Source organism: Armigeres subalbatus, chromosome 3 (genome assembly GCF_024139115.2).
Source record: "Armigeres subalbatus isolate Guangzhou_Male chromosome 3, GZ_Asu_2, whole genome shotgun sequence".
In the NCBI taxonomy this organism is placed as follows: Eukaryota; Metazoa; Arthropoda; class Insecta; order Diptera; family Culicidae; genus Armigeres; species Armigeres subalbatus.
The window spans coordinates 187,941,313-187,964,872 of NC_085141.1; the positions used below are offsets into that span (position 1 = coordinate 187,941,313).

The 23,560-nt window shown below is 37.4% G+C and overlaps 3 protein-coding genes across 5 annotated transcripts in view; 2 read left to right on the top strand and 1 right to left on the bottom strand.

Moving 5' to 3' along the window:
* The first annotated feature begins 638 nt into the window (after window positions 1-638).
* Window positions 639-2,065, top strand: LOC134225860 (alpha-ketoglutarate-dependent dioxygenase alkB homolog 6). Of its 2 annotated transcripts, none has more exons than XM_062706272.1 (3): window positions 639-853; window positions 943-1,292; window positions 1,356-2,065. In XM_062706272.1, the coding sequence occupies exons 2-3, from the start codon at window positions 1,263-1,265 to the stop codon at window positions 2,016-2,018; spliced, it is 693 nt and encodes a 230-aa protein (XP_062562256.1). In that variant the 5' UTR covers window positions 639-853; window positions 943-1,262; the 3' UTR covers window positions 2,019-2,065. The 2 variants fall into 2 exon arrangements, with proteins under 2 accessions (XP_062562256.1, XP_062562257.1); XM_062706273.1 differs by having other exon boundaries at window positions 947-1,292.
* LOC134225861 (THO complex subunit 7 homolog) lies at window positions 2,025-3,053 on the bottom strand. Its single transcript, XM_062706275.1, has 3 exons — window positions 2,897-3,053; window positions 2,712-2,835; window positions 2,025-2,638 (listed from the first exon to the last, which is right to left on the bottom strand). Exons 1-3 carry the CDS (start codon window positions 2,904-2,906, stop codon window positions 2,104-2,106), a joined length of 669 nt encoding a protein of 222 aa, XP_062562259.1. The 5' UTR covers window positions 2,907-3,053; the 3' UTR covers window positions 2,025-2,103.
* Window positions 3,054-6,386: 3,333 nt separating this feature from the next.
* Window positions 6,387-23,560, top strand: part of LOC134225182 (E3 ubiquitin-protein ligase COP1-like) — a 57,103-nt gene continuing 39,929 nt past the window's right edge. The window contains exons 1-2 of one of the 2 annotated variants that reach the window (XM_062705044.1): window positions 6,387-6,544; window positions 6,804-6,922. In XM_062705044.1, the coding sequence (XP_062561028.1) occupies window positions 6,461-6,544; window positions 6,804-6,922 (203 nt within the window). In that variant the 5' untranslated portion in view covers window positions 6,387-6,460. The remainder of the gene's footprint in view (window positions 6,545-6,803; window positions 6,923-23,560) is intronic. The other variant, XM_062705042.1, reaches the window with a different exon arrangement.

A 23,560-nucleotide genomic window follows, 5' to 3' on the forward strand; every position in this document is an offset into this window, starting at 1 on the left:
AAAGCTGCTGGTTGCACCTGACAGTTCGTGACAGCAGTTGACTGGCAGCAGCTGAAGTTACATTTTTCCTCTTTGTAGGTCTCGTCTCAGGTAACTACCATTCCGAGGGTTAATTTAAGAATACGCACTGACGATTTTCAGCAGACAACAAACCCGTTTGATTTTACCATGCGCGCAGTAAAAATCAACTGTGGTCCTGGTGGAATGTTGTTGCATGAACTGAATCAGTGGTGAATTTGTCCGAATGCGTGGTTAATTTAACTGAAAATTTGTGGTTGTTTTAAAAACATGGCGTAGTCTACAAAATAGTAACCGTTACCATGGAATTTTTTTCTGTGTAGGGATGTTCACTTAGCTGTTCTTTCGACATATATATCATGCCATGTCAAATTTCCACGATTCTATTTTTTCTCGAGACTTTGCCAGGTGGTAGCACTGATGAAGGAACCGCTCCCATTGCGTCACATCACGGCCCACCAAATACGTTGCAGGTCGCAGTATTCTATTGATAAACTGTGGCTTCGTATGTTCTTATGCAAAGTTGTTGTATCGGATAACAAAAAGCTTCTCGATAAAGTCGATAAAGTAGATTCTCAAGCTCAGAACAAGTCTCTTCATTTTTGTGCTGAAGCTGAAGCTTGAAGTTGAAGAATAATAATTACTACATAATTACATTTTGGTTTTGTTTTTTTTTTGTAATTTGTAATTTATTTATTGTCATAACGGAAATCTATAGGTTACCCCATATTTTAGGTCAAGGAAGATACATTAGTATTGAAAGAAACGGTCGGAATATAAGACAGAGTAGGAGTGCTAATACATTAGTTTAACTAAATCTAGGTTCTGGTATAGGGTATGTGTTATAGCTTCTGTAATTGCCCTATCTTGTAGCGAGTGCTTTCTTAAATTTGCTTATCATTGTTTGTTGTCTGATCGCCAAAGGCAGCTGGTTCCAGTGGATTGCCCCTGCGATCAAAACACTTTTCCTCTTCGCCGTCGTGTGGTGGGGGATCACGAAAGAACGGGCACGCTCCAGTTGGCCTTTCGTTAAATGTTGTTGGAGATAGACTGAAAGAGTTTCGACATAACCCCGGCGTATGAAACAACTTATACGGTTCTACAAACATAACATCCTAATATAATATATTGTAATAAGGCAACACCGTACTTGTTACCTTATTTTTGCAAGAGCTTAGTCTGCGAGGTACCGACAGACTGCATTTTAACCAGTACCTATTTAGTTTGTGTATTTAGTTTTTATCATGGATTGGAAAAATCATGCAATAAGACAAGTAAGTGCTTTATTTCTATACCTTGTAGGTAGTTTGAAACATCAAACAAGTTACCTATTACAGTGCCCCGCCAGTGTTTTCTACATACCAAATTTTATCACTCCACAAGAGGAATCCTACCTCCTGGCTCAGGTGGATAAGACTCCCAAACCACGATGGACTCAGCTATCGCACAGACGCCTTATAAACTACGGAGGAGTTCCCCACCCAAAAGGAATGATAGCAGAAGCAATGCCAGCGTGGTTGCAAGTCTACGTGGACCAGATAAATCAATTGGTCGGAGTGTTCGAGGACGGGAGAAAAGCTAATCACGTGCTAGTCAACGAATACCTTGCTGGTCAAGGCATTATGCCTCATTCTGATGGGCCCATGTTTCATCCGACGATCACGACTATTTCCTGTGGGTCACACGCAGTTTTGGAATTCCATGAGCCGCAGGAAAATGAGACTGGACCGATGCCCACAATACAACGGATTCCCGTGACAAAATTGCTGATAGAGCCTAGAAGTTTACTGATTCTCAAGGATGATATGTATCGCAAATACTTGCATTCTATTGCCGAAATTGATCGCGATGTAATAGATGGCAGTATTGCGAACCTTGAAGAAATCAAGAAGGGTCGACCCGGTATCGAACTTAATGATGTTCTTGAAAGAAACACCCGCATTTCGTTCACTATTCGCCATGTGCCAAAGACATCGAAGATGAAAATAAAATTGTTTTGAAAAATGTAAAAGTATTTTATATTATATTTTATTCAGGATCGATTGAGCTTTGTCTGTTTTTCAAGTACACAAATAAATTAGTTTCTCAACTCTTTTTTGACGTTGCAAAGTCGGTGTCGTCGATCATTACCGTGTCACTCACAATAATTATTGGCTCATCATCGCACGACATTCTATCCTCTGCGCTTTCCGGACAATCGTCCCCAATAGATTCAAGTTTGTTCTGTAGCTCCACAATCGATCGCATCAGAACGGTAAAATCTTTCTTCTTTGTTTCCAGCTTCCTCTCAAGAACCGCTTTCTTCTCTTGTAGTTGATCCATTTCCTGCTTTAGAGTTTCCAGCTCCTTAACCGTATTCTTTCGATCTGGTTGTTGGCTGATGATCTTGGCCAAGACATCGTACTCCATACGATTCTTTCGGATCTTCTTGGCCAGCACCAAGTTATGTTTGCTCTGAGTGATTTGGGTCTTGGCCGTTTCGATTCCCGACTCAATAGTGTCCGAAATAGTTGCATAGTTTTTCAGCTCCTGTTCCATCACCCGGGCAGAGAAATCGGACTTCTTCATCGCAAACTCACATTGTGCCAGCTGGGCCAGTAAACGATCGTGTACAGCCTGACTAAAAAAAATCATACCAAACCACTTTTAAAACCTCAAATAAACGCATCGTGTGGTTTTAAAAGTAAGAATACCTGTTCTCGGGACTGTCCGCCGAAGAGTTACACCATTTTACGAATGTTTTCAGCAAATCATTCAAACGACGGTCGTCTCCGGTTCCATCGCCATCGATTTGCAAGCGACGTCGAATTACTTCCTCTGAATAAAAATTAAAACTAGTGTTTACTGTTTTCTTATACCTGTATAGAAAAATACTGACCGTCCGACATTATTGTTGTACTTTCTTTTTAAAAGAAATAAAAAAAATCAGTTTTTGATACTGAACACGAATATTTCGCACCTTTTCGCACAAAACCTTCATAAACAACAGCCGGAAGAAAAAAAACATCGATTGGTATTTACAAACAAACTTTTAAAACGTCAGACAAGAAAGCTTTTCATCGAAAAATCATCAGCATCATCGGCATCATCATCACACCACGCAGGGTTGCTATTCATGGGGAATCCAGAGCAGGGATGCCAGAAGATATTTTCATATGTCTTCACAGTCGTTTAAAAATGTCTTCAAATGTCTTCAATATTAAAATATTGCGCATAAGCCCCAAAATTTTATTCCCACCTTTGGGTTTCCGCGCCGAGCACTCAGCGCCAGACTCGGCGACAAGGAGATAGTGGTCAAGTTGGTACTCCTGATTTTTTGACAACTGATGTCGATTGGTTGTGTGAGTGCACCGGTGTCAAAAAATAGAGCTTTCAGCTGAAAATTTAATTGTCAAATGCACATTTTGACAGCAATATAGATGTATGAGTGAATGAAATGTGCAAATGCTCTATCGCGGAAGCAGTCGCTGAAGACAAGTGTCAATGTTTTCAGTAACGAAACGAAAAGTTTCAATGCAAAAAGCAATATAAAAATTATGATTATTAGCGAGAAATTTCAAAATCCAATAGGTTTGTAAATTCAATAATCTCCTTGTTTTACTGATGTGGAATAATATTAATTTTTTTAATATACAAATTGTTAGAATTCAAGAGAATATTCTTTAAAATTATTTAATTTTTTTATGACGAGTTTCCCCTGGATTTTGTACTGAGGCGGATTTTTAACTGAATTTTCACGTGGAATTCTTTCAAATTTCTTTTTAAAGAATACCCTGTTGGGATTCAAAATTTACTGTGAAATACTTGAAGAAACATCCAGAGAATTTTCTGAAGGAACTTCCGGTAAAATTTCTAGATCAACTTCCGGATAAATTCCTGATGGAGCTTCTTATAACTTCTTTTGGATGGAGCTTCTAATTACTTCTGGAAGTCTCCTGAAGAAATTTCCCGAGGAATTCCTGTTGGAACATCCAAAGGATTTACTGAAGAAACCTCCGGAAAAAGTTCAGAAGGAAGTTCCGGAGGAATTCTTGGAGGAACTTAAGAAGGAATTCCTGTAGAAACTTCAGGATGAATTCCGGATGTTTTTTTTCTGGAGGAATACCTGAAGGGTTTTCCTGATGAATTTTTGAAGGATATTCCTGAGGAATTACTGAAGCAATTTCCGGTGGGATTCCTGAAGAAACTTCTGGATAAATTCTTGGAGGTAGTTCTGGATGAAATCTTGGAGGAGCTTCCTGATGTTTTGCTGCAGAAATTTTCGAAAGCAATCCTGGAGGAAATACCAGATAAATTTCATAGTATACTTCCGAAGGCATTCTTGGAGAGTCATTCGGCAACTTTCTTAAAAGATCTTCCAGAGGAAGAACTTCCGGAGGGATCCCTTGTGGAGCTTCCGCCGCAATCCCGAGAAAACTTTCGGAAAAAATCCTGGAAGAACTACTGGAGGAATTCGTGAGCTACTGAAGGAGTTCTGGAGAAACTTCTGCAACTTCTTCCAAATGAAGTCCTGGGGGATTTTTCGGAAAAATCCCTGAAACTTCCGGACAATTTCCTGAAGGGATTGCAGAAAGAATACCAGGACGATTTTTTGAAGAAATCCATAGAGGAATTCGCAGAGTAAATACTAGAAGAATGTCCAAAAATATTTCTAGAAGAATAATCAAAGGAGTTCAAGGAAAAATTTAAAAAAAGTGTGTAGCAAGTTTCCTCTGAATTTCTTTTAGGTAGATTTTCCTGTAGAAATTTACCTTAAAAATTATGAAAAATACCCATTTAACACCAGCATAATTTCAATTTCTTATTGACATTCGTAAGAATTTTTAATGAAAATTAATTAAGACAATTTTCTTGTGGAAATTGAAAGGGTTTTTTTTTGTAGGAATTGTGTAAATAGATGAATAAGATGAATTTTCCGTTTAAATTTTGGAGGATGTATTGTATTGTATTATATGTATTTTTTACGGAAATTATTACATATAAATTTTGTACTGAATTTACAATTTCAATTCTCTTGAATGTAGACAAGAAATTCCTCATAATTTTCATCGGAAATTCTTTTTAAAATTCACAGAAAATTCAAAGAATTTCCCGTCGAATATTTAGACGAAAGTCACATAGCAATACCGAAAAGATCAAATGAATTCGTAAGGAATTTAGAAAAAGATCAGGTTCTAGCTCAACGATTGAATAGATTAAATCAAGTCATAGAAGAGTTCAATATATTTTTGCCGTTAAATAAACCCCAATTGCGTTCCAATGTTATGATCGAAATACCTTTTTACATACACGCCATCGGGAATTTTTTAACCAGCGCCTAGCTCCAAGTTAAGTGCGTACGTGCGCGTTGCATTTATCAGCCAGCTAGTGTGAATGTATTTTTATGTTTGAGATTTTAAGCCCCAGACAAAGACTATTATAACTCTTGTATTGTAAGGGATCCTCAGCTATGGCGTTGAACGATGTCCGATGCGATTTTTGACCAAGTGAATCTATTACATGAAAACCTTGGCAAAAAATAGGAAATATTTCATTGGCGCTTGGTGTGATTTGGCTGAACCCCGACCATATCCAGCATTTTACGTGCGCTAATGGCCGCCACAATTTATCTCATGTTCTGGTGGGGTGCAATCGATTTGACGTTTGTCTTGTGTCGTTTGACATCGCAGCAATCATCATCATCGTGATTCAATCATTTTGATGATGGAAACTTATCGTTTTTGTGTCAAACGACACAAGCCAAACTTCAAACTGTTTCCACCCTACCAAAAACTGAGCTTGATTGAGGCGGCCATTAGCGTTCGTAAAATGCTGGATATAGAAGTCGCAGAATTTATAACTAAGAAATGAAATTATATTTTCTCTCGTTGGCTTATTGATTGTCTTCAAGTATCTTCAAATAAGTAGATAAGTCTTCAAATATTTTGAAAAGTCTTCAAAATGTCTTCACGAAATAAATGTCTTCACAGAGATTCAAATGTCTTCAAATTGAAGACATGTCTTCAAATCTGGCATCTCTGATCCAGAGTCATAAAATGCTCGTTGCAAGTGATTTTCTTGCAACGTCTGACGGCACCTTTAGAATTCGGAAGTCGGGGCTTCCTGAACCGAACTTTCTTCCGAAGTTTTATTTGTCAAACTAATTGATGCGTTGTTTAGCGCATCTTTAGGCGAATCCAGCGCACTACTTCCGAAGTTGGGAAAGTTGCCTGTATCTGGAAAAAAATCCAACTTCGGTATTAAAATCGGTATAAATTTATTCCGGATACACAATAAAGCTCGCGACCGATAATGATGCTGTAAGAGGTTGTCCAACGTCAAAAAAACACTTAACGAAATTTAATTGAATTCCTGGCATCACTGTCGTATACCTGCCCGCCCTGACCACAGAAAGCTTTCGCGACTTCATTTTACTCCCTGCTGTCATGTCATTTTTAGTATAATGGCATTCGTTCGTTCTTATCTGCTGGTTAGATACAAAAATTCCGTGCTAACGCAAAGGTTCTTTTCTTCAATGTCCGATAAAGTACGTGTGCAAGTGTTCCGTTTTCAGGAAGTGACTGAAAGTTGGTCGTTTCTCGTGTAACATTGGTGAAATAATCGCGTAATATTTTTTCTCTTCCCGTCACCTCATTCTGCGGCTTGTGCAACATTTTCGTGGCTTGCTGCCGCCGTCATCGCTTTCCGTGGCTGTTGTCTTACTTTTCGTCTTCTTCCCACCTGCGCCTGGTGACCCGCAACTTCACAACCCATCAATCGTCGTTTTATCAATCCGTCGAACGCAGCGAGGTCTCGTGCTTGGCGTGTATTCCACCGACGACGGTACGGATGATGTAAAGTTTACGAAGTTCGCTCAACAGTACAACGAATCAACAGCTGGGAAACTCCTGGAGCAGATCAAAATGTGAGTTCCCACACCTTTCTATTTACTGCCAAAGTTGATAACAATGTGTCCATCAGGGGTTTCCAACCTATTTCTTTTCAAAAGAATATGTACATTTATTTTTCTAAAGATGACGAGATCGATGTATTGTTACACCGTCACCGTGCCAATGGGAGAAGATAAACATTAAATAAAATATATGCAACAAATCTAGAAAAAGTGGAGAATTTTCTCAGAAGATAGTTACTTTTAATTGAAAATTTCACTTTAAATGTTTCTGCCTCTGGTCGGCTTGAACGCTTCCTTGACCCGATAATAAGTGTAAACTAACTGGTTATAGTTCCAAATGAAATTTTACAAATTATTTTTGAATCAACCATTAATAATCAGGCCGTATTTTTTGGAATCGTGGGGTCTGAATAATCAGCATAATTTAGCATTCAACTTCATTGGTGTTAATCCTCAATGAATGATGGGCCCAAATCGTTCAAACACAACTGAAATCTGAATAGGGTAACACATCAATCGAATTTATTGCTCATTTATACTTGAATCTCAGTGCAATGGCGCCGTCGGGAATTCAATGGTGAACGCATTTCAATCACATTTCCATTGAGATGCTGGATTGTCTGTGGAGCGCATTCTTTAGGTCTGGAGAAACGCTATTATTTACATACCGCAAAATCTATCCGACAATGTATTGTGTTGTTTTACAGTGAAGATAATAAATGTTAGAATCCTATTTTCAATCTCCTTTTGCATTTTAAGGCCTTGTCTCATTTCTCAAATTGAACTTAAAATAGTTACAGTAAAATTTTGGAGTGATAAATTAATAAAAATTAACACATACCCGATCATGAGAATAGTTGTGCTACTCAATAAAACATCTCTCAAATACAGTTCCATGTTTGCAAAAACTTGCCCTGCGAGCAGGATTTGTCGACAATCATTGTACTATCACTTAATAATTTCAAAGAAAAAATAAAGTAACTAAAAGAACTAAAACTCAATAGTAGGTAGGTAGTTTTCTCGGTTTCTCTTATGAATGATATTATAAACAAAGAGAGCTGCATCGACATGTAGTGATACTCGAGTTCATACTAAAATGCAAAACTTGTGATACCTCTCGCACAGATTTCAAAAGTTCCACCAAGAATCGCGTTTCATGTTTTTACAAGACCATTAAGCGCTTATGACTCGTAAGCATCAATAAAATTAATAATCTAAGTCGTCAACAAAACTAATACTTGTGTTACCGCTCCGTCGATATCAAAAGTTTCGGTATCAACCGCGGGAACAAAACTCTACCAGATTCAGATAGCCAATTACTAATCCGAAGAATCATTTGAACAGTTGGAAATGCGCAAGTCTGTACATTAGTTTAAAAATATCATTCATATCTGCTTTGCGCGCGCGAGACTCAAACTTTTGTAGCCTTCACAAGAAAAAGTTTAGAAAAAAAATTAAATTACAGTTGTTTTCACCATAGTTGATGGAGGAAATCCTTTTGGATTTGCTGAAGGAACTTCCGGAGAAACTACTTGAGGAACTTCCAGAGAAACTTCAGGTGGAATTCCTGGATGAAATTAAGATTTTTTTCTTGGTTCTTTATCAAAGTGATTTTTAAATTATAAATAAAGCTCATCACTATGAAATTAAGAAGGAATTCCTGTAGAAATTTCATGATGAATTCCGGAAGGATTTTCTGGAGAAATTCCCGAAGGATTTTTCTGATGATTTCCTCAAGAATGCTCCTTAGGAATTCCTGAAGAAACTTCAAGAGGAATCCTTTGAGCAAGTTCTGGATAAGGTCTTGAGGGAACTTCTTAGGATATATCTGCAGAAATTTCCGAAAGCCATCCTGGAGAAAATATCAGAGAAAGAGAAACTCCAGATTATACTTCCGGAGGCATTCTTGGACAATCTTTCGACAACATTCTTGGAGAAAATTATGAAGAGACTTCCAAAGGAATTCCTGGAAGAACTGCTGGAGCAAACTTCCTCAGGAATTTCTGGAGGAACGTTCGCAGGAATTTCTGGACGAACTTACGAACGAGGAGCTCCTAGAGGATGTTGTGTAGGGTATTCCTGGAGGATTCTTCGGAAAAATCCCTCTGAAACTCCCGGGAAAATTCCTGAAGGATCTTCAGGAAGAATTTTAGAAAGAGTTTAGGCCTTTTTTGGAGGAATTCATAGAGGAATTTTCAGAGAAAATCCTGGAAGAATTTCCAAAGATATTTATAGAAAAAATTACCGTAGAATGCGAGGAAGAATTTACCGAGAGTGTGTAACAAGTTCCTTCTTACGACGATTGATTATTTTGTTTGTTCAGCCTCAGGCCTTAGTGGCCTCTGCAGTTTATTATTAACTGATGATGGACAACTTGACTAATTGTTAAGAATACATGATTACAAATACAAATAACGACAAGCTACAAATAAGCATCTAAGTCGAATCATTGTTTATTTGTGATCTTCATAGCTGAATAAAATGGATGCTGAATAAAGGATTTCATTTCGGAATTTGCTCCAACTAATATTCGACTTGGCCTATTTATTTGCTTACCACTTTTATTTAAGGTCGAACTAACGTTTTAGTTTTATCACATTTCAGCACATAGGGGAAGTTTATATATGTGCTGAACTAATGATTTTCAAAATTCTCTGTTCGACTATGATGTGATGCTCTAAAAAAGTGGTCGAATAGAGTTTGAATAGTAGATTAATAAGCAAGCATAAGAAATCCTTCTGAACCATTGGATTTCAGCGTTCTCCAAGACATTGTTGGACTTATTGTCAAGAACACTCAGGTTTTTTATATTCGTGGGGCAATACATAATTATTTCGTGATATATAATTGATTCCTAATTTATATAGCTGTTGGAGGTTATAACGAACAAAATTGCTGGAGCAAAGAAGAAAATTCATGCAGTTGTTTTAAAGTTGTGCGGAAACAAACACAAACAAATTCAATTAAAATCGACCATATTGCATGTCTGTTACAGATTTCATATGTGACGAATTTCACGCCAACTCTTCTATGGGGCTGGCAGCACCATCTCAGAATCGAATGAAACTTGGAGGGCATAATGATATGATAATTCTAAGCCACTCTGCTTTCTTAGTTTTTAAAAAATTGTAAAGCGTAACATTTGATGAGGGTCTAATTTTTTCTCCTTGATTTTTTTAAATCGATGTAACTCTAAAATTACAAGACTTGCAAAAAGGTGTTGTATGACAGACTGTCGTGAAATTCGCTGAAGTTTTTTGGAAAAATATCCAAAAATAAAAACCGATTTCTACACTAAAAAATAGTTTAAAAAAATTAAATCGATATTACAAAAAACCAGATTAATCCACCTAGCGGTGATGGTGCCTTTCTCGTTCGTTCAAAAGGTTTGAAAATCTCAAATAACACCAATATGTGGATTGGTCTTATTTTTCATATTTGTTTATATGCATTCTCGCCAAACGCAATTTGTTGCAAACAAATCGGATGAGCATAAGAGCAAAAAATTGCATTTTATTTAGAAGTTTTAAAATTAGTATTTTCGCCATAACTTTTGACCCAATTGTACGATCCAGCCAAGTTTCTATAGGAAACAATGGGACAAGATTCTGCGTCAAATGCAATCTGTTACGTGCGACCTGAGAAGCACACATATTGCACATCAATCACAGTAACTTATATATGACCGGATTCAGTCACAATATGGTTACTGCAACCAGATTTGTTGAAATTGTGTTGCTTGGGGAATAAATGAAGTATAAGTGCTAAGAAAGTGAGCTAGACTTTTTTGACAGGATTCTGCGTCGAATGCAACTTGTTGCGAGCAAATCGGTTGAGGATAAGTGCCCGAAAAATGAGTGACATTTTTTACGCGATTTTTTCGTATGAATTTGTATTTTGGCCATAACTTCTGATCCCATAGTTCGATCTGACCAATTTCAAATAGGAAACAATACGACAGGATTTTGCATCGAAGGCAACTTGTTGCGAGCAAATCGGTTGAGAATAATTTACCGAAAAATGAGTGACATTTTTAACGCGATTTTTTCGTATGAATTTGTATTTTTGGCCATAACTTCTGATCCCATGGTCCGATCTGACCAATTTCAAATAGGAAACAACAGGACAGGATTTTTACGTCGAATGCAACTTGTTGTGAGCAAATCGATTGAGGATAAGTGCCCGGAAAATGAGTGACATTTTTTACGCGATTTTTTGTGTTGCTTGGGGAATAGATGAAGTAGGGTAAATCACTACTTGGGCCTATGGACCCCATTCCCGGCTCACTGCACAGAAAGCTAATGATTTATACTGTTTAGTAGCCGTAGGTTTATGATTGATCATTTTAAAAAAGTCTCCTATTTATCTCGCACAATACTCAATATTTTTCAACCATTTATTTCACTCCTAATCGATCCAATTATTGAAAATAAAAATGTAGATTTCAAACTTTTGCTCTTCGTTGCAACACCACTGAGCCGGAGTGATTCTTTCCACTTTTACAAAACGGTATCATCAAATAAACACCTACCTGAAAATCGTCACTGTGCTCGATACAACCATTGCTTCAGGCTGTTTATCACCACACACTAATGCTAAACTCACGCACTTCAATCTTTTGTAATTGTTCGTATCACTAGATTTTATATAAACATATTGGAATACATTTAAAATGTATCCTCAAACCGAACAAAAATCACCTCGGCCCAAGAACTTCTAGCTGTACAGTGCTGCCAAAAGGCCATAAGTCTTATTTTAGTATGAAGATAATCCTTATTCGTTAATAGGAAAACTGTCTAATACGTTGACGTTATCATGTTATTTATAATTCTCTCGATTTCAAAAGGTGGAAAAGATATTGTTTTAAGTGTTTGGAAGAAATTTGGATGAGTAAACATATCTTCTCAACCAAATAAAAATGATTATGAATAATACCATCTGGCATCCTGTTGTCGTGGAACGTGCATATTTTTGTTTACGTCGCATTTTCTACCGTCCGAGAGAGAATGAGAGTAAGATGTTGAGAGATTGAGTAAAATATTGCGTATGCCGAGGAGATTTGGGGTATGCCGGATAAGCAATCGCCTATGACTGAAATGAGTGCTGCACCATGTTAATTTAAATCAAATAAAAGCTTTTTCAAGCGGTGTTTAGCAAGAATAACTATTTTTGAAGCAGAGGTGAACCCTATCGCAATATTACACGGCCCACAAAATTCAGAAAAGTTGCCCCTAGTCATAAATATCAATTAAATAATGTAGTCGTGCGCATGTTAGGCCGGGAATGGGGTGAGAAACCCTATAAGTGCTAAGAAAGTAAGCTAGACTTTTTTGAACTCTTTTTCACAATAAATAGTAATTTGACCATAACATCTAAGCCCATAGTCCGATCTGGCTAATTTTCAATAAGAAAATATGAGACATTCTGCGTCGAATGCAAATGCAAGCAAATCGGTTGAGGAAAAGTGAGAATAAGCTCCCGAAAAATGAGTGACATTTTTACGCGATTTTTCGTATGAATTTGTATTTTGGCCATAACTTTCGATCTCATAGTCCGATCTGGCCAATTTCAAATAGGAAACAATGGGACAAGATTCTGCGTCGAATGCAACTTGTTGCGAGCAAATCGGTTGAGGATAAGTGCCCGAAAATGAGTGACATTTTTTACGCGATTTTTTCGTATGAATTTGTATTTTGGCCATAACTTCTGATCCCATAGTTCGGACTGGCCAATTTCAAATAGACAACAATGGGACAGGATTCTGCATTGAATGCAACTTGTTGCGAGCAAATCGGTTGAGAATAAGCTCCCGAAAATGAGTGACATTTTTTACGCGATTTTTTCGTATGAATTTGTATTTTGGCCATAACTTCTGATCCCATAGTTCGATCTGGCCAATTTCAAATAGGAAACAATGGGACAGGATTCTGCGTCGAATGCAACTTGTTGCGAGCAAATCGGTTGAGAATAAGCTCCCGAAAAACGAGTGACATTTTTTACGCGATTTTTTCGTATGAATTTGTACTTTGGCCATAACTTCTGATCCCATAGTCCGATCTGACCAATTTCAAATAGGAAAAATCGGGACAGGATTCTACGTCGAATGCAACTTGTTGTGAGCAAATCGATTGAGGACAAGTGCCCGGAAAATGAGTGACATTTTTACGCGATTTTTTCGTATGAATTTGTATTTCGGCCATAACTTCTGATCCCATAGTCCGATCTGACCTATTTCAAATAGGATACAATGGGACAGGATTCTGCGTCGAATGCAATTTGTTGCGAGCAAATCGGTTGAGGATAAGTGCCCGAAAAATGAGTGACATTTTTGAGTAGTTTTGCACACACACACACACACATACACACACATACACACACACACACACACACACACACACACACAGACATCACCTCGATTCGTCGAACTGAGTCGATTGGTATATAACACTATGGGTCTCCGGGCCTTCTATAAAAAGTTTGTTTTTGGAGCGATCATATAGCCTTTACCGTATACTTAGTATACGAGAAAGGCAAAAAGTATTTTGGCCATAACTTCTAAGCCCTATCGGGTCAGTTGTCAATAGGAAACAATGGGACAGTATTCTGCGTCGAATGCAACTTGTTGCGAGCAAATCGGTTGAGAATAAGTTCCTAAAAAGTGAGCTAGACTTTTTAATGTGCTTTTTTATGAAAAAAAAGTATTTTGGCCATAACTTCTAAGCCCATAGTCCGATCGGGTGAATTTTCAATAGGAAACAATGGGACAGGGTTCTGCGTCGAATGCAACTTATTGCGAGCAAATCGGTTGAGGATAAGTGCCCAAAAAGTGAGCTAGACTTTTTGCGCACACACACATACACACACACAGACATCACTCCAATTCGTCGAGCTGAGTCAATCGGTATATAACACTATGGGTCTCCGGGCCTCCTATAAAAAGTTCGTTTTTGGAGCGAACATATAGCCTTTACGTATACTTTGTATACGAGAAAGGCAAAAAGTATTTTGGCCATAGCTTCTAAGCCCATAGTCCGATCGGGTCAATTTTCAATAGGAAACAATGGGACAGGATTCTGTGTCGAATGCAACTTGTTGCGAGCAAATCGGTTAAGAATAAGTGCCTAAAAAATGAGCTAGACTTTTTAACGTGCTTTAATATGAAAAAAAGTATTTTGGACATAAATTCTTAGCCCATAGTCCGATCGGGTAAATTTTCAATAGGAAACAATGGGACAGGATTCTGTGTCGAATGCAACTTATTGCGAGCAAATCGGTTAAGGATAAGTGCCTGAAAAATGAGCTAGACTTTTTGCGCACACACACACATACACACACACAGACATCACTCCAATTCGTCGAGCTGAGTCGATCGGTATATAACACTATGGGTCTCCGGTCCTCGGATCAAAAGTTTGTTTTTGGAGCGAACATATAGCCTTTACGTATACTTTGTATACGAGAAAGGCAAAACTGAGTGACTTCCCAGAAAAGTTAGATAATAAAAATATCTATCTGTAGAAAAAATTTCATCAATTTCTGAGATGAGGTTTTTTTATAATATCGATATTGATTTTCTAAACTATTTTTTTTTTTGCCTTTCTCGTATACTAAGTATACGGTAAAGGCTATATGATCGCTCCAAAAACAAACTTTTTATAGAAGGCCCGGAGACCCATAGTGTTATATACCAATCGACTCAGTTCGACGAATTGAGGTGATGTCTGTGTGTGTGTATGTGTGTGTGTGTGCGCAAAACTACTCAAAACATGTCACTCATTTTTCGGGCACTTATCCTCAATCGATTTACTCGCAACAAGTTGCATTCGACGCAGAATTCTGTCCCATTGTTTCCTATTTGAAATTGGCCAGATCGGACTATGGGATCAAGAGTTATGGCCAAAATACAAATTCATACGAAAAATTCGCGTAAAAAATGTCACTTATTTTTCGGGCACTTATTCTCAACCGATTTGCTCGCAACAAGTTGCATTCGACGCAGAATCCTGTCCCATTGTTTCCTATTTGAAATTGGGCAGATCGGACTATGGGATCGAGAGTTATGGCCAAAATACAAATTCATACGAAAAAATCGCGTAAAAAATGTCACTCATTTTTCGGGCACTTATCCTCAACCGATTTGCTTGCAACAAGTTTCAGCACATAGGGAAAGTTTATATATGTGCTGAACTAATGATTTTCAAAATTCTCTGTTCGACTATGATGTGATGCTCTAAAAAACTGGTCGAATAGAGTTTGAATAGTAGATTAATAAGTAAGCATAAGAAATCCTTCTGAACCATTGGATTTCAGCGTTCTCCAAGACATTGTTGGACTTATTGTCAAGAACACTCAGGTTTTTTATATTCGTGGGGCAATACATAATTATTTCGTGATATATAATTGATTCCTAATTTATAAAGCTGTTGGAGATTATAACGAACAAAATTGCTGGAGCAATGAAGAAAATTCATGCAGTTGTTTTAAAGTTGTGCGGAAACCAACACAAACAATTTCAAATAAAATCGACCATATTGCATGTCTGTTACAGATTTCATATGTGACGAATTTCACGCCAACTCTTCTATGGGGCTGGCAGCACCATCTCAGAATCGAATGAAACTTGGAGGGCATAATGATATGATAATTCTAAGCCACTCTGCTTTCTTAGTTTTTAAAAAATTGTCAAGCGTAACATTTGATGAGGGCCTAATTTTTTCTCCTTGATTTTTTTAAATCGATGTAACTCTAAAATTACAAGACTTGCAAAAAGGTGTTGTATGACAGACTGTCGTGAAATTCCCTGAAGTTTTTTGGAAAAATATCCAAAAAATAAAAAACCGATTTCTACACTAAAAAAAATAGTTTAAAAAAAAATTAAATCGATATTACAAAAAAAAACCAGATTAATCCACCTAGCGGTGATGGTGCCTTTCTCGTTCGTTCAAAAGGTTTGGAAAAATCTCAAATAACACCAATATGTGGATTGGTCTTATTTTTCATATTTGTTTATATGCATAAAAAAAATTCTCGCCAAACGCAATTTGTTGCAAACAAATCGGATGAGCATAAGAGCAAAAAATGGCATTTTATTTAGTAGTTTTTAAATTAGTATTTTCGCCATAACTTTTGACCCAATTGTACGATCAAGCCAAGTTTCTATAGGAAACAATGGGACAAGATTCTGCGTCAAATGCAATCTGTTGCGAGCGACCTGAGAAGCACACATATTGCACATCAATCACAGTAACTTATATATGACCGGATTCAGTCACAATATGGTTACTGCAACCAGATTTGTTGAAATTGTGTTGCTTGGGGAATAGATGAAGTATAAGTGCTATGAAAGTGAGCTAGACTTTTTTGACAGGATTCTGCGTCGAATGCAACTTGTTGCGAGCAAATCGGTTGAGGATAAGTGCCCGAAAAATGAGTGACATTTTTTACGCGATTTTTTCGTATGAATTTGTATTTTGGCCATAACTTCTGATCCCATAGTTCGATCTGACCAATTTCAAATAGGAAACAATAAGACAGGATTTTGCATCGAAGGCAACTTGTTGCGAGCAAATCGGTTGAGAATAATTTACCGAAAAATGAGTGACATTTTTAACGCGATTTTTTCGTATGAATTTGTATTTTTGGCCATAACTTCTGATCCCATGGTCCGATCTGACCAATTTCAAATAGGAAACAACGGGACAGGATTTTACGTCGAATGCAACTTGTTGTGAGCAAATCGATTGAGGATAAGTGCCCGGAAAATGAGTGACATTTTTTACGCGATTTTTTGTGTTGCTTGGGGAATAGATGAAGTAGGGTAAATCACTACTTGGGCCTATGGACCCCATTCCCGGCTCACTGCACAGAAAGCTAATGATTTATACTGTTTAGTAGCCGTAGGTTTATGATTGATCATTTTAAAAAAGTCTCCTATTTATCTCGCACAATACTCAATATTTTTCAACCATTTATTTCACTCCTAATCGATCCAATTATTGAAAATAAAAATGTAGATTTCAAACTTTTGCTCTTCGTTGCAACACCACTGAGCCGGAGTGATTCTTTCCACTTTTACAAAACGGTATCATCAAATAAACACCTACCTGAAAATCGTCACAGTGCTCGATACAACCATTGCTTCAGGCTGTTTATCACCACACACTAATGCTAAACTCACGCACTTCAATCTTTTGTAATTGTTCGTATCACTAGATTTTATATAAACATATTGGAATACATTTAAAAATGTATCCTCAAACCGAACAAAAAATCACCTCGGCCCAAGAACTTCTAGCTGTACAGTGCTGCCAAAAGGCCATAAGTCTTATTTTAGTATGAAGATAATCCTTATTCGTTAATAGGAAAACTGTCTAATACGTTGACGTTATCATGTTATTTATAATTCTCTCGATTTCAAAAGGTGGAAAAGATATTGTTTTTAAGTGTTTGGAAGAAATTTGGATGAGTAAACATATCTTCTCAACCAAATAAAAATGATTATGAATAATACCATCTGGCATCCTGTTGTCGTGGAACGTGCATATTTTTGTTTACGTCGCATTTTCTACCGTCCCGAGAGAGAGAATGAGAGTAAGATGTTGAGAGATTGAGTAAAATATTGCGTATGCCGAGGAGATTTGGGGTATGCCGGATAAGCAATCGCCTATGACTGAAATGAGTGCTGCACCATGTTAATTTAAATCAAATAAAAGCTTTTTCAAGCGGTGTTTAGCAAGAATAACTATTTTTGAAGCAGAGGTGAACCCTATCGCAATATTACACGGCCCACAAAATTCAGAAAAGTTGCCCTAGTCATAAATATCAATTAAATAATGCAGTCGTGCGCATGTTAGGCCGGGAATGGGGTGAGAAACCCTATAAGTGCTAAGAAAGTAAGCTAGACTTTTTTGAACTCTTTTTCACAATAAATAGTAATTTGACCATAACATCTAAGCCCATAGTCCGATCTGGCTAATTTTCAATAAGAAAATATGAGACATTCTGCGTCGAATGCAAATGCAAGCAAATCGGTTGAGGAAAAGTGAGAATAAGCTCCCGAAAAATGAGTGACATTTTTTACGCGATTTTTTCGTATGAATTTGTATTTTGGCCATAACTTTCGATCTCATAGTCCGATCTGGCCAATTTCAAATAGGAAACAATGGGACAGGATTCTGCGTCGAATGCAACTTGTTGCGAGCAAATCTGGTGAGGATAAGTGCCCGAAAAATGAGTGACATTTTTTACGCGATTTTTTCGTATGAATTTGTATTTTGGCCATAACTTCTGATCCCATAGTTCGGACTGGCCAATTTCAAATAGACAACAATGGGACAGGATTCTGCATTGAATGCAACTTGTTGCGAGCAAATCGGTTGAGAATAAGCTCCCGAAAATGAGTGGCATTTTTTACGCGATTTTTCCGTATGAATTTGTATTTTGGCCATAACTTCTGATCCCATAGTTCGATCTGGCCAATTTCAAATAGGAAACAATGGGACAGGATTCTGCGTCGAATGCAACTTGTTGCGAGCAAATCGGTTGAGAATAAGCTCCCGAAAAACGAGTGACATTTTTTACGCGATTTTTTCGTATGAATTTGTACTTTGGCCATAACTTCTGATCCCATAGTCCGATCTGACCAATTTCAAATAGGAAAAAACGGGACAGGATTCTACGTCGAATGCAACTTGTTGTGAGCAAATCGATTGAGGATAAGTGCCCGGAAAATGAGTGACATTTTTTACGCGATTTTTTCGTATGAATTTGTATTTTGGCCATAACTTCTGATCCCATAGTCCGATCTGACCAATTTCAAATAGGAAACAATGGGACAGGATTCTGCGTCGAATGCAATTTGTTGCGAGCAAATCGGTTGAGGATAAGTGCCCGAAAAATGAGTGACATTTTTTGAGTAGTTTTGCGCACACACACACACACATACACACACACACACATACACACACACACATACACACACAGACATCACCTCGATTCGTCGAACTGAGTCGATTGGTATTTAACACTATGGGTCTCCGGGCCTTCTATAAAAAGTTTGTTTTTGGAGCGATCATATAGCCTTTACCGTATACTTAGTATACGAGAAAGGCAAAAAGTATTTTGGCCATAACTTCTAAGCCCGAAGTCCTATCGGGTCAGTTGTCAATAGGAAACAATGAGACAGAATTCTGCGTCGAATGCGAGTCTTGTTGCGAGCAAATCGGTTGAGAATAAGTTCCTAAAAAGTGAGCTAGACTTTTTAATGTGCTTTTTTATGAAAAAAAGTATTTTGGCCATAACTTCTAAGCCCATAGTCCGATCGGGTGAATTTTCAATAACAAACAATGGGACAGGGTTCTGCGTCGAATGCAACTTATTGCGAGCAAATCGGTTGAGGATAAGTGCCCAAAAAGTGAGCTAGACTTTTTGCGCACACACACACATACACACACAGACATCACTGTAATTCGTCGAGCTGAGTCAATCGGTATATATTACTATGGGTCTTCGGGCCTCGTTTTTGGAGCGAACATATAGCCTTTACGTGTACCTTGTATACGGGAAAGACAAAAAGAGTATTTTGGCCATAACTTCTAAGCCCATAGTCCGATCAGGTCTATTTTCGATAGGAAACAATGGAACAGGATTCTGTGTCGAATGCAACTTGTTGCGAGTAAATCGGTTGAGGATAAGTGCCTAAAAATGAGCTAGACTTTTTAACGTGCTTTAATATAAAAAAAAAGTATTTTGGCCATAACTTCTTAGCCCATAGTCCGATCGGGTAAATTTTCAATAGGAAACAATGGGACAGGATTCTGTGTCGAATTCAACTTATTGCGAGCAAATCAGTTAAGGATAAGTGCCTGAAAAATGAGCTAGACTTTTGCACACACACATACACACACACAGACATCACTCCAATTCGTCGAGCTGAGTCGATCGGTATATAACACTATGGGTCTCCGGTCCTCGGATCAAAAGTTTGTTTTGAGCGAACATATAGCCTTTACGTATATGTTGTATACGAGAAAGGCAAAACTGAGTGACTTCCCAGAAAAGTTAGATAATAAAAATACCTATCTGTAGAAAAAATTTCATCGATTTCTGAGATGAGGTTTTTTTATAATATCGATATTGATTTTCTAAACTATTTTTTTTGCCTTTCTCGTATACTAAGTATACGGTAAAGGCTATATGATCGCTCCAAAACAACTTTTTATAGAAGGCTCGGAGACCCATAGTGTTATATACCAATCGACTCAGTTCGACGAATTGAGGTGATGTCTGTGTGTGTGTGTGTGTGTGTGTGTATGTGTGTGTGTGCGCGCAAAACTACTCAAAACATGTCACTCATTTTTCGGGCACTTATCCTCAACCGATTTGCTCGCAACAAGTTGCATTCGACGCAGAATTCTGTCCCATTGTTTCCTATTTGAAATTGGCCAGATCGGACTATGGGATCAAGAGTTATGGCCAAAATACAAATTCATACGAAAAAATCGCGTAAAAATGTCACTTATTTTTCGGGCACTTATTCTCAACTGATTTGCTCGCAACAAGTTGCATTCGACGCAGAATCCTGTCCCATTGTTTCCTATTTGAAATTGGGCAGATCGGACTATGGGATCGAGAGTTATGGCCAAAATACAAATTCATACGAAAAAATCGCGTAAAAATGTCACTCATTTTTCGGACACTTATCCTCAACCGTTTTTCTCGCAACAAGTTGCATTCGACGCAGAATCCTGTCCCATTGTTTCCTATTTGAAATTGGGCAGATCGGACTATGGGATCGAGAGTTATGGCCAAAATACAAATTCATACGAAAAAATCGCGTAAAAATGTCACTCATTTTTCGGGCACTTATCCTCAACCGATTCGCTCGTAACACGTTGCATTCGACGCAGAATCATGTCCCATCGTTTTCTTTTTGAAATTGGACAGATCGGACTATGGGATCGAAAGTTATAGCCAAAATACAAATTCAATAAGACCAATCCACATATTGGTGTTATTTGAGATTTTTCCAAACCTTTTGAACGAGCGAGAAAGGCACCGTCACCGCTAGGTGGATTAATCTGGGTTTTTAGTGTAGAAATCGGTTTTTTTATTTTTTGGATATTTTTTCAAAAAACTTCAGGAAATTTCACGACAGTCCGCCATACAACATTTTTTTGTAAGTCTTGTTATTCTAGAGTTACATCGATTTAAAAAAATCAATGAAAAAAATTTGGCTCTCATCAAATGTTACTCTTGGCAATTTTTAAAAAACTAAGTATGAGGAGTGGATTAGAAATACCATATCTTTATGCCCACCAAATTTCATTCGATTCTGAGATTGTGCTGCCAACCGCTGGTCGAGTTGGCGCGAAATTCGTCATATACTAGTTGTTTTTCTATATGTACACATGTGTTCAGAATCCCAGGTTCAGAATAATAGCAGCGGAAGCCGTTTTTCATACAAAATGGTCAACTTTGACAAGGTGTAACTTCGTACCCCGATGACCGATTGAGCTGTTATTTTTTTTGAACAATTTGACCTAGTGCGTAATTTTTGAACGCGTCATTCGAAAAAAAAATGATTCGTTGTACGTGTAAATTTTATCATATTTGTCATCGGGGTGCGGTCATCGGGGTATAAAGTTACAGTTTGTCAAAGTTGACCATTTTGTATGAAAAACGGCTTCCGCTGCTATTATTCTGAACACAGGTGTATATAAATTTCGATATTTAATCGCTGCATGTGTGGTATTGATAGCACAATCATATCGCAACCGGTTATTCAGAGATTCCGAGCAATGGCGAACATAAGATCACAAAATTTTCATAAATATCATTGGCAACGGATTTTACTTTATCGTTTTGACAGGTTTTGACATTTTTCCCAGTGTTCGATGGTTATAACTGGCTGAACAATGATTGAAATAAAAATCTTGTACAGCTATTAACAAACTGTAGTTTGACAGATTGACTTGTTGAATAAGAGTCCAACTATGATTCATATTCAGCTTATTAATATTATGCATTGAGTAAGCCATAACATAAAATTAAAGATGGCGCGGATGACAACGTTATTGGCGAATGCCAGCAGTTCGAGACCCGATTTAGGAAAATTTTAAAATGATTTTATGAAAATAACAAGTGCTTCAACATACATTCGATGGAGATCTTGATGATGTTACCATCAATGCGTTATTATTTTCGAAGAATTTACATGTAGCTGAATTAAGGCTAAGTAAAATGCTTATTAAAGGTTTAACGAATCAGGCAATAAAGTTGTTTTTCAAAATGAGATGTTGTAGCTGTATAACTTCTCCAAAATTGTGTGAACAAAGTCTGAATAGAAGTTGTGATAAGAAATAGTACAGGCATAATTCAACACAGTGCTGAACTGAATCATCGCACTGATGTTAGTTAAACTAGTGAATGTTTGTTGGGATGAAGTATGTTTCGCATTAGAAACATAGTAGGGTTGTGTGAGGTTGTGCCAGTTGTTCGTCAGATCCCGACCCGACCACACAAGCGAAGAGAGATCGCCACTCGAGTTCAGTACATTCATAGATAATTGCCTATATGCCGGGTATTAAGCCACCCGGAGTGGAAATTAATTAGTATGTCTTAAACTCGATTATGCGTATGTAAAATCTGTTGTCCTACTAAAGAATAAATACATTATTTGCAGTGTAAACAGACAAGTAATGCATAATTATTTAAAAAGAAAAAAAAAGACGGTAACGCCGTCTTCGATCAGAGGTCGTACAGACTGAAAACTTAACACCTAGACAACACACAGCAGTAAAGCACACATAATACCCAGTGAACCAGTAGAGAATTTTTCGGTCACGAAAAGTTTCCTTCTTACTGGTGCGGGAATCGAACCCACACTCCATAGCTCATGCGTCTAGACGATTGACGTCTCTAACCGCACGCTATTCTTCTTCTTCAATGGATCTGCATTTCAAATGGAACTTGGATCACTTTTCAACTTAGTGTTCTATTAGCATTGCCTCAGTTATTAATTAATTGAAAGCTTTTCTATACCCGCCATTGCATGAGTATGTACCTCGTGTGGCAAATACAATGGATACACTATACCCATGGTGTCGAAAAATCTTCCTACTTCCTCTTCTGAAGGAATTTCCCAAAAAAATTCTAAAAAAAAAAATCCTAAACAATTCCTTCGGAAGTTTTATAAAGTTTATCTAAAGAAATTACCGAATTTAAATCCAAGGAATACCTAAGTTTCCTAACAAATTTCTAAATTATTTTACCAAGGTATTTCAAAGAATTTTCTCAAGAAATTTTCGAATGAGTTGTCAAAAGAATTTCTAAAGGAATCTAAACGATTTTTCCTAAAAGTTTTGTAAAGGAATCTGCGAATGAAGTGTTGGAGAATGTTCGGAAGCAATTCTTAAAATTTCCTCTGAATGAATTTTTGAATTCGTTTCGGGAGAACTTTCCGAAAGAACGCCTAGAGGAATTTTCGAAGGAATAACTGGAAGGATTTCCGATATTATTCCTGAAGGATTTTTTGATGGAACGGCTGAAGCAGTTTCTGGAGGAACTTGCGAAGGAATTCCTGGTGGTCCTGAAAAATTGCTCAAGTAAATTACGAGAAAAAAAATGTGTCCCTAGGAATACCAGAAATTA

Bases quoted from the DNA above. Each gene is read 5' to 3' on its own strand.
- LOC134225860 (XM_062706272.1), top strand. From the start codon at position 1,263: ATGGATTGGAAAAATCATGCAATAAGACAA. The intron at 1,293-1,355 runs GTAAGTGCTTTA...TACCTATTACAG, and splicing joins AAAATCATGCAATAAGACAA to TGCCCCGCCAGTGTTTTCTA.
- LOC134225861 (XM_062706275.1), bottom strand. The intron at 2,639-2,711 runs GTATTCTTACTT...GATTTTTTTTAG, and splicing joins GCGGACAGTCCCGAGAACAG to TCAGGCTGTACACGATCGTT.